General features: G+C 39.4%; 1 protein-coding gene across 3 annotated transcripts in view; it reads right to left on the bottom strand.

Annotated features, from left to right (window-relative positions):
* The window catches only part of ATG7 (autophagy related 7), a 290543-nt gene that overhangs the window by 224668 nt on the left and 51110 nt on the right, over positions 1-14765 (bottom strand). For all 3 annotated transcript variants that reach the window (XM_090284178.1, XM_090284180.1, XM_090284179.1), the window contains exon 8: positions 1613-1701. In XM_090284178.1, the coding sequence (XP_090140304.1) occupies positions 1613-1701 (89 nt within the window). The remainder of the gene's footprint in view (positions 1-1612; positions 1702-14765) is intronic.

Below are 14765 nucleotides of genomic sequence, written 5' to 3'. Positions count from 1 at the left end.
ATCCATGTGTGCTTCCTTTGTCTCAGTGTTTAGATGCTGAAGGCTAAAAAGGCTGTGGTTTCTTCCTAGGTCAATTTTATATAACAATCACATTGCACATAAATAATTCTGACAAATGAATCTTAAATGTAGGAGAAAAAAGCTGATAAGACCTTAAAAAGAACAGCTAGAACAGACATGGTTGCTCTGCTCCCCATCTGAACTTATGTTGTATGAAATCAACACCTTAGACAGTAGTTAGGAAGCCCATCTGCACTATACGGACTGACCACCTGGATAAGTAAGTATAACTATTCTGCTGGAGACAACCTATAACTTAGCTATCTTCATTTTTTTTTTTTAATATTTATTCATTTATTTATTTTTAGAGAGAGGGGAAAGCAGAGAGGGAGAGAAACATCACTGTGTGGTTGCCTCTCACTCACGCCCCCAACTGGGGTCCTGACGTGCAACCTAGTCATGTGGCCTGACTGGGAATCGAACCAGCGACACTTGGCTCGCAGGCCGACGCTCAATCCACTGAGCCACAGCAGCCAGGGTTATCTTCATTTTTTTAAGTAAACGTTTTTACTTAAGTAAAGCAACCACAAAGACAAGTACAGAATTTTTATATATAAGGAGCTTGTCTCGTGGCTTCTCCCAGTTATTAACACCTCTTCAAAAGTAACTATTACTCTAATTTCTAAGTACATACATGACTTTTGCCTGTTTTGACCTTCACATATATGGAATTATAGAGTACATATTATGATACAGTTTATTTCACTAAACATTATGTTTTTTAAACTCATCTATATTAATAATGTATCAGTAGTTCACTCAGATTCACAACATAGCTTTCCATTGCAATGAATACACCAGTTATTCCATTTCACTATTGAATGTCATCTGGGTTATTTCCAGTTTGGGGTTATTAAGAATAATGCTGCTATAAACATTTCTGTATATGAGTTTTGCTTGTATCTGAGTGTGCATTTTTGTGCCTTTATACCTGAGAGTGGAATTGCTGAGCTACAGATATTAACTTGGAGAGATACTGCCAGTTTTCCAACAGTCTGAGAGTTCCAATTGCTCCCCACCTTCAACAGCTCTAGGTATTGTCATTTATGAAGTCATGCTGGTAAGAATGTAGCAGTATCTCATTATTATATTTTATTACCTCTATTAATTAGTAGAATCTCATTTTATTTCCTTGATGACCAATGATGCTGAGCATCTTTTCAAACATATACAGGCCATTTAGATACCCTGTGCTTAAGCTATTTTAGGTTTAGGACAAAAGAAGGCTGGAAGAAACAGGATAATCCTGCCTGAAAGCAAGCCAGACAGCTGAAGGGAGAAGTGATGAATTTCAGGGTCAGGACCTCTGGCTACTTGCCCTGCCGTATTCTAAAATATCTTTAGTACAGTGTGGTCACAGTCCACAACTCCACGACAGATGTGCTTAGGAGCTACCACTGCTGGAAACTGGATCATGACTTATTTATTGACATCACCTGGTTTCTGTGCCAGAAATGAAAAAATGAAGATACAGGTAGACATATTGTCAAAAACATAGACTTAAGATAGGCACACACACACACACACATAAACACACACACAAATACCATACCATCTGTGAGCTGCTAGGACCAAAAAATTCCTCAAAGGCCATCCAGGGTATTGGGCTAAGTTACAGGGATCATATACACCAATTGTTATCTGTGAACAGAAAAGACTTTCTGAGTGAGTCACGTATCATGTCAGATTCACAATATAGATATTGCTAATAGTTCCTCTTCCCTTTTTATGCTGTTCTGTAAAAGCATTAACAATTAGGCACGAGGGAAGAGAAGAAAGCAAAATGATGGAGGTTACATGATAGAACTTCCAGATGGCAGAAGCTGTCAAATTTTTCTCTGTATCCCTGTACCTTGCACTGGACTTGGCAGAGAGCAGGAACTAGATACACTTAAAAGAAAGAAAGATTGAAAAGAAGACAGGGAGGGAAAGAAGGAGAGAGGGAAGGAGGACTGAGGAGGACTGTCAACTGTCAGGGCTCACACAGAGAAAATCCTCTCTTAAAGAGACAATTATGAAAATTACTAATTTTTATATAATGAAAAAAATCAAAGGGGTACTACCATTGTACTTCTATAGTCAGATCAAATTAAACATCCAAATGCCCTTGATTGCTGACATGTTTCCTCCCACTCCTTCCCATTCCAACTCCCACAAGTCTGACCTCTATCTGGAAAACTTGACTCAAATGGCATTTCTTCAGTGATGACTCCCTTTGTCTGAAGTAGTCACTCTGTTCTCTCTGCCCCCACACCATTTTGTACATTATATATAATATTTCCCCTTATTCTGTCTCCTTTCTCTCAAAAGACAATGAGTGCTTAGCACCTAGCTCTTAATTTCTAAGTACCTTTCTCGACTAAAAGGAATCAGGGCTCCTTGGACACACAGTCAATTCTAGGGCTGAGGCAGGCAAAATAACAAGATGAACCTGGAACATCTTGTATATCAGAAAGAAAGTGTTCAATAAACAGAAGGGTGGGAGATGTCAAGGGGACACTGGAGTCAATTGAAGAGCTCTCAATGGCCAAGGCTGGACCAATACGGGCAACAAAATAAAATTATGTAGTATGAGATTATAATCCATAGTACAAAATTAATATCTATATGCCCATTCTGATATAAATAAATGATGGGATAAATAAATATATAAAGGTAAAGGAACAAGTCTTCCTTACAGAAGACTTTCAAACAATATATATAGATATTGTCCCCTCCAGGAGTAGAGCTTAATCCTTCTCCCCATTGAGAGTGGCTGAAGTTAGCAAATCACATCCACAGAAAAAATAGTAACTTTGCAGTGGAGAAATCTGGCAGATACTACTTTAACCAAGTGATCAAGTTCAGCATCACCAGGGATGCTATGTGGATATCAGATATCTCCTGATATACTGTGATGAAAAGGACACTTCGCTTCAGTGGTATTCTTTCCAAAAATCCATAACCCCAGTCTAATCATAAGATAAACCCAAATTAAGAGGCATTCTAGCAAAATAACTGACCAGTACTCCTCAAAACTGTCAAGGTCATCAAAAACGAGGAAAGTCTGAGAAACTATTACAGACCAGAGTAGACTAAGGAGACCTGACGAGAAAATGAATGTAGTCTCCTAGAGTGGATCCTGGAATACAAGGAGGATGGTATTGGAAAAACTGGTGAAATGTGTATAAGTCTAGAATTTAGTTAATAATAATATACTAATATTGGTTCCTCAGTTTTGATAAATGTACCATGGTGATTTAAGGTGATAACAGAAAATAATGAAAACAGGGTGAAGGTATATGGGCACTCTCTGTACTGCCTTTGCAATTTTTCTGTAAATCTAAAATTATTCCAAAATTGAAATTTTATTTTAAAAAAACAAGACAATGAACATCTAGAGAAGAGGAGTATCCTTTTCATCTCTCCATGATCAATTTATAGATACAAAGAAGATCCTTAGTGAACACTTGCTGAATGATGAAAAAGGATGGATGGTTGGCTGGCTGGCTAACTGGCTGGCTACGTGATGGATGGATGATGGATGGAAGGAAGGAGGCAGGAGAGATGGTTGGCAGTGAAGCATAGTTAACCCACAGGTGTCCTTTATAGGTATACCTATGGTTTAAATAAAAATATGGCAGATAAACATTTGATTAGTATAGAACCTATTAGTTCTGTATGAATGGAATCAGTCCAAATACTTTCATTTATTCATCATAGTGCTGAATACAGTGTCAGCCACAAAGGAGCTGAACCAATATTCAGATGAAACAAAGATAGAAAGGAAGGAGGGAAGAAACGAAGGAAGGGAGGGAGGGAAGAAGGGAGGAAGGAAATATACACCACCACCATCTAGACAGAAACACTATTAACACCTTGGTGTATAATTTCCCTTAATTTATTCTTTACATAAATATTTTTTTATTATTACAACTTTTAAACAAAAATGGAATTGCACTATAAATACTGTTTATATCTCTTATTCTATTGTGAACTCTCTTTCATTCTAATAAATGTCATTCTACAACCAGTGTCAGTAGTGGCTGAATGGCATTCCACAGTATTGATGTACCACAACTTTTTCCATTTTCTATGAAGGACAATTGAGTAACCTTCATCGGTGCTCAATAAATGTCTGAAAATGTCTTACTACTGTCTTATCAGATAATTACTGCATTATTTCAAAGATATCCTTTTTGTTTAGATGCATTTTCATGTATTAAATGCAAATAGATTCATATTTAATTCAATATAAACAGATTCATATGTATGGCCATCCTTTCAGAAAAATATATAGGATACCTTTATTTGAGATTTCCTTTTCTAAGGGGAGATAAACAACAGCATCTGGAGAACTTTTAAAAATAGAGTTTGCAGAGATTATTCTGAGTACTGCCTGTAACTTAATGTGTGGCCTAAGGAAAATTAGTCAACTCCAGGCTTCAGTTTTGCTTATCTGAATCATGGGGAAAATAATACCTACTTCACAGAGTTGTAGTGAGGATTAAATGAGATGGTACCGAACATGAAAAGCCCTGCACATGTGTATTGCAACTAACATTATTATTAGTGACTCCGAATCTCCAGTGGTGAGACTAGCCATCTGTATCTGTGCAAAATCTCAGGCCCTTGTCCCCAGCCCTGCTGAATTCAAATCTGCATTTTAACAAGGACCCAGGTCATTCCCAGGTGCACTGCAGTTTGAGGATCACTGCTCCACTCCTCAGCCTTCTCTAGTCCTGGTTTCCACATTTGAATGTGTGTGGGAATCACTTGGGGAGCTTTCAAAAATCCTTCTGTCTGGGTCCCACTTCCACAGGTTCTAGTTTCATCAATCTGGGCACAGCGTGAGCACTGGTTGTTTCACAATCTCCCCATGTAAAACCATGATGTAGCACCTTGGCTAGTTCCTTTTCCTTTCCCGAAACTGCAGGTCCTCCATTCAATGACATTTTAACGCTGGAATTCTCCTGAGTGAGAAAGTGACACTATGGTCTAAAAGAGGATCTCCTATGGGAACAAGAGAACTCTGAGAATGAGATCGCCAGCCTACTGCTCTCTCTGAATAAAGAAATTGTCATCCTAAAGTTATTCTGGTCCAGTTGGTCATTGCCACCACCTGAAACACCTTTTTATTTTGTTTTCCTCTGTCAGTCGTGACAAATAGTATCTGCTGGACGAACTACATTTGTTAAGTAATCATTGCTTCAGCTTCAATTGTTTTTTTAATTCATCAAAGGCATTTACAACTCTGTTACCCAGCAAGAAAAGGAGAGAGAAAAAATAAATTAATATTCTACTTCTCCAACATTTGAAAGAGGTTAGAAAAGAAATCGGCCTGATGCAGTGAAAACAAAAACAGAAACAAAAGCACTGGCTGGAACAGTATGTGTTCTAATCCTGCAGCTAATTGATTTTTAAGGCCTCAGGGAAGTTCTTTGCTCACATGTAAAATGAAGGGGTTGAATCATTTTATTTCAAAGGATTCCTTCTAGCTCCAGAATTTTAGAGCTTCATAGAACATTAAAGAGAAAATCATCCTATATAGGTTATAAACCAACACATTATATTAAGGTTCAGTTTTACTGAGTATCTAAAGGCTATTCAACTTTTATTTAGGAAGAACCTAGACAGCATCAATCCAGAAAATGCCATTCATATAGGGATTCTGAGCTTCAGTTTTCAAATGTGACTCCATAAACCTGGGCTCTTATCAAATGTTACAAGTCACTTCCTCTAATGCAATACTTGGCAATTTACTTAACCTCTCTATTCCTCGGTTTTCTCATCCATAGGATAACTCTTACCTGTACTTAGCACGGACACAAGGCAAGCACTCACAAATTGTAACTATAACACAATATAAATAAACTCTATTGTGGTAACTTCATTGACCTATTTGTTCAGTTTAATTTATCACCATTACATAATTAACTATCGCCAGGTTCAAAGTTATCTTTTCTTAACTGGTAGAGAGAAGTGGATAGATTCTAGTAAATCAAATATTCTTCGGGTCTAGGTTTTATCATCTGCAAATGTAGAGCTGGAACTAAGTGGTACTTAAAGTATATAAATCAGAATGCTATATTGCATGCTACAAGTGGATGCCTAATTTCAAAGAGTAAGCATATTTCTGACACTAACTACAAAGGCAATGAGGTAGGAAGGTAATAAGAAAAATAAATCTTTTTCTGGGCAGAAAAGACAAGGAATAAGTTCTTAAAGCAATATGACCTAAGATGAGCTACAGAGCAGGAATGACTGCTAAAGAGAAATCTATCACTTATCCATGAAGGGAGGTCAGCGTGAAAATGCTTTGAAGTAACTCTCCTACTCACATGAGGCAGGCCTGAGTACAAAAAGCAACCATCTGGACAGAAAAATGACAGAATCCATTTGACACTAGGCTGAACATCATTTACTATCCCTTTGATTATCCAAAAGCGACTCCAAAATCCTAAGTGCTGTAGGAACTAAATCAGGAAGCTCAGTCATTGTACAAATTAGTTGGCACAATGCTAGGTAAGCCAGCTTAACTAAGTGGATAATCAATTTTAAAAAAATTTTTAATGGCAATCAAATAATCACTGGCTAGAAGTTCTGGGTTCTAGAACTGGCTTTGCTGCAAATTCACTGTGTGAACTTGGACAAATCACTTCCTTTTATAAGACAAATCAGCAGAAAGAAGAAAACTGTAATAGGAAAAAAATGTTTAAAAAGTTTAAAAAATAAATATTTCTTTCTACTTGGCTGAGAGCATACAATTCATTCAAGTGGTCCAGTCATGATCTGGCTATGGTCCACCCAACAATTTCAATGTGAGTAAGGGGAGAAATTGTCAACTTGAGGGTCTTGAGAAACTTCTATACTGATCCCATAAAACACGTTTATCTGATAAATGGCTACTACCCAATTATTTGATATAACAGGAAATGAACAAAAGAGATTATGTGTTTTAAAAGTATAAGAAAAAAAAATTTAATCCAATGCCCAGTGATGTCACAGACAGCTGCTAAAATGTAAAGATCACTAAGAGCCTGCTAAAAGCATACCAATGCTATTGCTCTTGTCTAAAGATTCTAAAGCCTAGAATTAAAGGCTAATGTTTTTGAAATTACAAAACACTTCCCAAATATCCAATCGTCAATAACTGCTCTGAAGAAATTAGAAGACTCAAACACACTTTCCAAAAAAAATTAGCAATGGAATAGCAATTTGGGCTGTTTTTAACGTAATCACAGGAACTGTGTAGCAATGCAGTGCCACCGTGACTGGTAAGAGGAATCAACATTTTATTGAGGAAAACAATTTAATGCTCATTTTTAATGGACCGAATGTGTCAAATGTGTATTACATTTAATGCTAGTAAAAGTGTACTGTTAGCAAGATAGAAAGCAGTTTGGGGCAATAGTTATTATAAGCAGTGGTGTGCTAGAGATGGCTCAAATAGGCTTTCTCTTCCCATCTCTGCATGACGTGACTTCACAATGGTGGCCTGAAATTGGCTGTGATAGGAGTACCGATACCATGAAAATAAGCAAACACTGCAAAATCAGAGTCCCCCAACCCCAAGAGCCAATTATCAAACATTTACCAGCACATTGATTATAAGCCTTAAGATGTTCAAACGCTTTAACCTAGTAATTCTACAACTAGAAATCTTTCTAAGGAAATAATTCAAAAGAGGAAGGAGGGGAGCAATTTCATGCACAAAGAAGCTCAAAATAGTAATTAATTATGAGAAACCTAAATGTAAAAAAATTGATAAAATAAATTATCAAACATAGCTATTTAAAAAGGTGTTGATATAGAGTATAATATTGTTATGCTAAAATGCTACAAGAAAACAGAATATAGTAAAATCTTCATCTTTAAAAAAATAGACAGAAACTTTAAGAAAAAATATACAAAATGCTTACTTTAAAAAAATCCAAAAACTTAAATTGTTCAGGAGCTTTGTAATACTTCAAAAGCATAAAGATACAAGTAGAAATAAAAATAATGATGGAACCATGCATAGTACAATTCATTTATCTGCCAGTATTCTCAAAATGGGTATACAACATTGTCCAAAATACAGGTGATGGGCTCTTTGTGAGCCCTAAATCATTTCGTGGGTCACAACTTACACTTTTCAAAAAGATAAAAACAGAATAGGATAGAAAATAAGTATTATTTTATTCAAGTTTTGTTTCAGTTATATACATGTGTATATACATCTGAAGACACACATAAATATGATTATTGAGTCATAAATATTTTAAATATCAGTAAAAGTCAAAGAAGTTTGGCATTAAACATCATCTTAACAACTACAAGTCAGACAAGAAATGAGAGGAAACCAATCAAAGATGCATTTGCTACTGAGCTTCAATTTGAAGAAAGCGCGGAACTGGTAAAGACTTCCTGGATTGTCAAGGGACTTCTGAACTGATACCCTGAAAATCTCAAGAGGGGCTTCTCCTGCAGACAGACTACTCCTAATTTCTTCAGGTATTTTTGAAATCCAAAAAGGCAAGGATGTTTGTCTTTCTTTGGTAAAGTGGGCTGCATGACTCAGGGCCTCAGAATTCCATTTTTCTACAATAAAATAACTGGAGATTGAAGTTAATCCAAGAAAACAATTTTCCTTTGAAAATGAAAACTGACAAACTTATTCTAAGAAAATACAGTGGGAACAATTATAACATGTGAGTAAAACTTAAGAAAGCCTTTTTATATCCATCATCTCTTAATTCTCACAGTCGTCTACGAGGAAGAGGGTGTTATTACTCTACATTCGTATATGAGGAAGGAATTGAGACTCACAGGGCTTGGCTCATGAAATTATAGTTGGGACCCAAAATCTGGCCTTCCTACTCTATCACAACATGCTGTGAGCTGGGGAGAAAAAAGGTGCTGCTTCTTTTTCCATAAGGGAAGCATTCTGACTATAGGAGGTAATGTCATTCACCTGTGAAGAGGCTTCCATTTCCTAACCTTGTTTCCCTTCTCTTCATCTATAAAATGGGAACAATACTGTTCACTCTGCAGGATGTTGGAAGAATTATGGATAGCATGTGTGACTAATGTGTTAGGCACACAGTCAGAACTTAGAAAATGGTAGCTGCAGCTGCTACTGGCTAAGTGGACAGTGTGCCCTCTTCAGGGACAGGTACCCACTTTCTCCCAGCCAACTGAGGCTCCAGACAGGAGTAAGCAGTATCTCTGGTCCCACTCCAGCTTGGAGCAGAGATGGACCACCCTCCTCCTGATCTCAGAAATCCCACAGGATCCCCCCAGGCAAGTTAACCGCTGTCCTTCCCTTTAAGTTCCTCTGAGCCAGGGATCCAAATAGGATCCATGATTGGATTTCAGTGTTCTATGGATCCTCTAACATTAGATACTAAAACTGTGTATAGAAAAGTATTTTCTGGAACAATGATCCATTGCCTCCACCAAATTCTCAGAGAGGTATGCACTACCACCCTTGCCCCAAATTAAGAACTATTGCTCAGAGTTACCCATTGCAAATGACAGAGCTCCCTCATATTCCATCTCCAGTCATAACACTAAGCACACCTGTGACTCATACTAGACATAAACTGTAGGTGAACAGACAGTTTGTGAATCTTTATAAGCTACATGGCATTAATGAGACAGTAGAACACTCACATTAAAGAGAACATTATAATGAGCCATGTTAAGAGCGACCTACTATTGTACCTACTAAAGGCTGTGTGTCAGGCACTGACCTGGGGGCTTCACATAAGTGAGCTCCAATCCTCACAACAACTCATGCACACATGCATTCATTCCTCCATTGCATTTTGCAGTCCAGGCAAGTTATGACAGGATGCAGTTGCAATAGGAAAAATCAAACATAGGGAACCTGTCCTCAAGGAGCTTACATTAAATGAGAGAAAAGATGTTAATCAAAGATCACCCAAGAAAATTTACAATTACAACTGTACTATCCACTCCACTCCCTCCTGCTATGCTTCTAAATTCCTGTACCATCTCCCGCCCTTTTCCCCCTTGCCCCTCCCCGCTGACCTCCCCCCAATATGTTCCCCATACCTTTAATTCTTTTCCCACTCTCGTTGCCTACTTAGTTTGCCTTTGTTTCAACTCCCTAGCTTCTGTTGTTGGTTGTTCTGATATAGTTTTCATTTTACTTGTTCATAGTTTTGATCCTCCTCCTAAACAAGCCCCTTTAACATCTCATATAACAGTGGTTTGGATCTAATGAACTCCTTCAGTTTCATTTTGTCCTGGAAGCACTTTCTCTGCCCTTCTATTCTGAATGACAGCTTCACTGGATAGAGTAATCGTGGCTGTAGGTTTTTGCTTTTCATTACTTTGAATATTTCTTGCCAGTCCCTTCTTGCCTGCAGAGTTTCTTTTGAGAAATCGGCTGATAGTCTTATTGGGACCCCTTTCTACGTAATTCTCTTCTTCTCTCTTGCTGCTTTTAAAATTCTCTTTTTATCCTTAACTTCTGACATTTTGATTATAATGTGCCTTGGTGTGGTCCTCCCTGGGTCCAGTTTATTTGGAACTCTCTGTGCTTCCTGGACCTGTAATTCCATTTCCTTCCCCAAGTTAGGGAAGTTCTGCTTATTTTTGCACATTGTAAAATTTACAATTACAATTACAATGACAAAGAAAAGCTACACAGTACTAAGAGAGTCCAATACAAGTGGGAATAACCGTTTTTACAGAGGTCAGGAAGGGTTTCCTTAAGGAATCATGATTAAGTTTAAATCTAAAGAGTAAATACTTCACTGGGGAAAGAGGAGGGACAGAGGAGAGGGAAGTGCTTTCCAGGCAAAAGGCACTTGTAAAAATCCTGTGGCAGGACCGCACCTGGCAGCACCTCTGAGGTGGGGCGAGGTGTAGAGCAAAGGGAATATGGACTGACTTGGGGCTGGATCTGCACAGGGGGCAGGCCATGGAAAGTCTGGTGTGCCATATTAAGGAATGTGGTTATTATTCTTAGAGCTCAAGGAATAAGACATTGCTATGTTTTATTCTGAGAATGACATGATCATATTTGCTTTTCAAAGGATTGCTTTGGATAATATGGGGAAGGATTAAAGGGAGGTCAGAGCAGACACAAAGAGATGGTTAGAAAGCTACTGCAGAAAAGCAGATGAAAGATCACTGCAGCTTAGATTGGGGTGGTGGCAGAAGAAATACAAAGGTGGTGGACTGAGAGAAGTTTAGGACAGGAGATCCATAGGATATGGAGGTGGCAAAGGACAGAGAGGTGCCTGGCAGGCTGCCCAGACTCCTGGCTCTCATGACGAGATAGACAGTGATGCCTGGAAGAGGACCAGATTTGAGAGTTCAGCTTGAAGATACTGAATTTGAGGGGCTGGAGAAAGCAGACAACTAGATAATACGGTCTGGAGTCAAGAGGGAGGTTCATAGTGGAGAAAGTGGTCACAGGCATCATGGACACAATGAGCTCCCTTGGACTGAAAAGAGAGAAACTTGGAGGTCTGCCGACATTTCTTCACCTTCCATGTAGGACCGCAAGGCTCACAGAGGAGCAGTGGCTTCCCCAGGGACTTCAAAGTGCTGGTAAGAGCAAGAGGCCTAGAAAAGAGTAAAACACAAAGCCAGAGCACAACTGCAGGAGTTCACACTGAACAGAAGGCCTGTCTTTTGAAGAATAGAGTAAAGCCTTCAGGAACACTTCATGAATCAGGAACACAGAAGAGAAACCGGAATTATGTGAAAGAGTAAATTAGATTAATACAATAAAAGCAGGAATGACTTCAAGTGAAATGTTTAGATTTCACAGTAATCTACTTCCCCTGAAGCCTTCTGTGATTAGAACAGTCCACGGTGGTTTCTCCCTCCTCTCAACATTCACACACCAGTGTGGGGTCAAACACAATTTCTGCGCTAAAGTTGTTCACAGGTTGGTTGGGGAGAGGGAGCAGGCAGGTAAGCAAACCAACAATGACACTGGAGCTCAGTCAGTGCTAGGAGAGAGGCTGGTATCCCAACACAGAAGAGGACTACCAAATATTGCAAGGAATCAGCTGGTGCTTCCCAGGAATGATGAACCAGAATGGGGGGTGAGGTCCTAGCCTGGTGAAGGAAGAGAGACAGAGAGAAAGGCAATGTCTGAAAGCACTAGGTTGTGGGAAACATGGTGCATTTGGAAGGCATAGTTGTAGCCATAACATGGGATGCAATTTGAGGAAATATTAGGAAATGAAACTAGAGTGATGGGCAGGAAATGGTTTGAAAAGGCCCCGGATGCCAAGCTAATTTGTTTTAACTTTATCCTGAAGTCAATAGGAACCACAGAAGGGCTTTAAGAAGAAGAGTGACATGATCAAATTAACACATTAGAAAATGCATTTGGGTACCACTGTGGGGGATGGATGGGACATTCAGGACCACTGATGGGGAGGTTAGCCAGGAGGCCATGAAACCCCTATGAGGCCACCCATCTGCACAGTTTCTGGTGAACCTTTCTAGAACAAGACAGGGCATAGATCCTGTCCAAAGTATCATCTGTTTCATTTCGTTGGCACTTTTCTTTCGTTACCTGAATTTCTAGGTAACTTTCCACAAGTCAATGTCTCATCTCCCCAGAAGATCTCAGGTTCTGTGAGAACATATATGCTAACCCAGGCTTTCCTGAGATGTGACCCTAACCCAGTGAAGGACTCTAAGCCTGAACTTGGCATGTGATTGGTCTCAAGATCAGAGCACTGGTAAACTCACCCAGAGCACCTCAAAGGAGACTCCAGAGATTTGTATAGTCTTTAAAACGATGCTGCTTTGAGGAAGAAAAGAAGTGGATGCATATTAAGCACCTGCTATGTGCTGGGCATTTTATTAATATTATCATGTCTAATCTTCACAAAGCCTATAGGAGGTAGTATTGCCATTATTTAACAGGTAAACTAAAGTGAAAAAAGATCATGCAACTTCCCCAAAGTTAAGAAGCTACTAAGTGGCAAACTTGGGTGTCAAATCCAGATCTATGTGATTCCAAAGGTCAATCTCCAATCAAATGATGAGAGAATGGAATAGAAGAAAGTACATAAGCTTTGGGACTAGACCATTTGGCTGTGTGACTTTGAGTCTCCTTTTCATTAAATAGACACCTATTTCACAATGTTACCACAAAATCAAGTGTGTTAAAGCCCCCTTTAAGACTTCCGGCCAAGATGGAGGCCTAGACTGACATGCTCCATCTTCCTCCACAACTAAGAAGGACTACAACTACCGCAAAACCAGAAATAACCAGAAGTTCCAGAAAATAAAGCTACGTAGAAGTCCAACGTATGAAGTTATAAACAAGTGGTGCCTGTTTGGACGGATAGGAGGGGCGAAGCCAGGGTGGAGAGGTCAAGCTGTGCTGGCGGCAGCAGCTGCAGCGACAGGCAGTGGGACAGCGGTAAGCACAGATGCCTGTAATTAAGGGGAGGCGAGAAGCACCTGGGGAGCACCCCTGGCTGCAGAACAAACCTGTCAGCTCACAGTTCCAACACCGGGGAAGACAGACCCCCATTGCCTCAGACTGTGAGGCCCGGAGGGCATGGGGATGGAGGAGGAGGCTCCCAGTCTCTCAGCAGAGAGTGAATGGGAAGAATCTATTTTGGATCCCTGCCCCCACACAAAATGCCACAGTGTGGTGAGAAGGGTCACCCGGTTGTGAGGAGTGCACAGGACTCAGCCCCCTATTGCATAGGAGGTGTGACAGCCCTGCCCAGGAAGCAAAGGTAAACACAAAACTGTCAGGATGGCGGGGAGCATGATAGAGATCCCAATCACGCAGCTGACCAGACAGCAAATATATATGATCTATCAGGCCAGCAGATAGATAATCTTTCTGAGGCACAGTTCAGAGCTATAGTTATAAAAAAGCTTACAGACCTAACAGCGGATCTTAAACAAGATGGGGAAGGAATGAAGGCTAGTCCTGCTGAAATGAACGAAAACACATACGAAACTAGTGTTGAGGGAAGGAAAACCAGGAATCAAATCAACAAATCAGAACATAGGAGAGGAACAAACAGTTAACCAGTACAGAAAGAGGAAATGAAAAGTGAGGAAAATGAGGAAAGGCTCATAAGCTATGGGTCAGCTATAAGTGGGCCAACATCCGAATCACAGGGTTACCAGAAGGTGAAGAAAAAGAACTAGAAATTGAAAAATTATGTGAAAAAATAATGAAGCAGAACTTCCCTAACTTGGGGAAGGAAACGGAATTACAGGTCCAGGAAGCACAGAGAGTTCCAAATAAACTGGACCCAGGGAGGACCACACCAAGGCACATTATAATCAAAATGTCAGAAGTTAAGGATAAAAAGAGAATTTTAAAAGCAGCAAGAGAGAAGAAGAGAATTACGTAGAAAGGGGTCCCAATAAGACTATCAGCCGATTTCTCAAAAGAAACTCTGCAGGCAAGAAGGGACTGGCAAGAAATATTCAAAGTAATGAAAAGCAAAAACCTACAGCCACGATTACTCTATCCAGTGAAGCTGTCATTCAGAATAGAAGGGCAGAGAAAGTGCTTCCAGGACAAAATGAAACTGAAGGAGTTCATTAGATCCAAACCACTGTTATATGAGATGTTAAAGGGGCTTGTTTAGGAGGAGGATCAAAACTATGAACAAGTAAAATGAAAACTATATCAGAACAACCAACAACAGAAGCTAGGGAGTTGAAACAAAGGCAAACTAAGTAGGCAACGAGAGTGGGAAAAGAAT

This window comes from Furipterus horrens, unplaced genomic scaffold, assembly GCF_987537825.1.
Source record: "Furipterus horrens unplaced genomic scaffold, mFurHor1.1.pri manual_scaffold_7, whole genome shotgun sequence".
Classification (NCBI taxonomy): Eukaryota; Metazoa; Chordata; class Mammalia; order Chiroptera; family Furipteridae; genus Furipterus; species Furipterus horrens.
The sequence above is the reverse complement of the archived record's forward strand: the minus strand, read 5'-3'. Positions and strand labels throughout refer to the sequence as shown.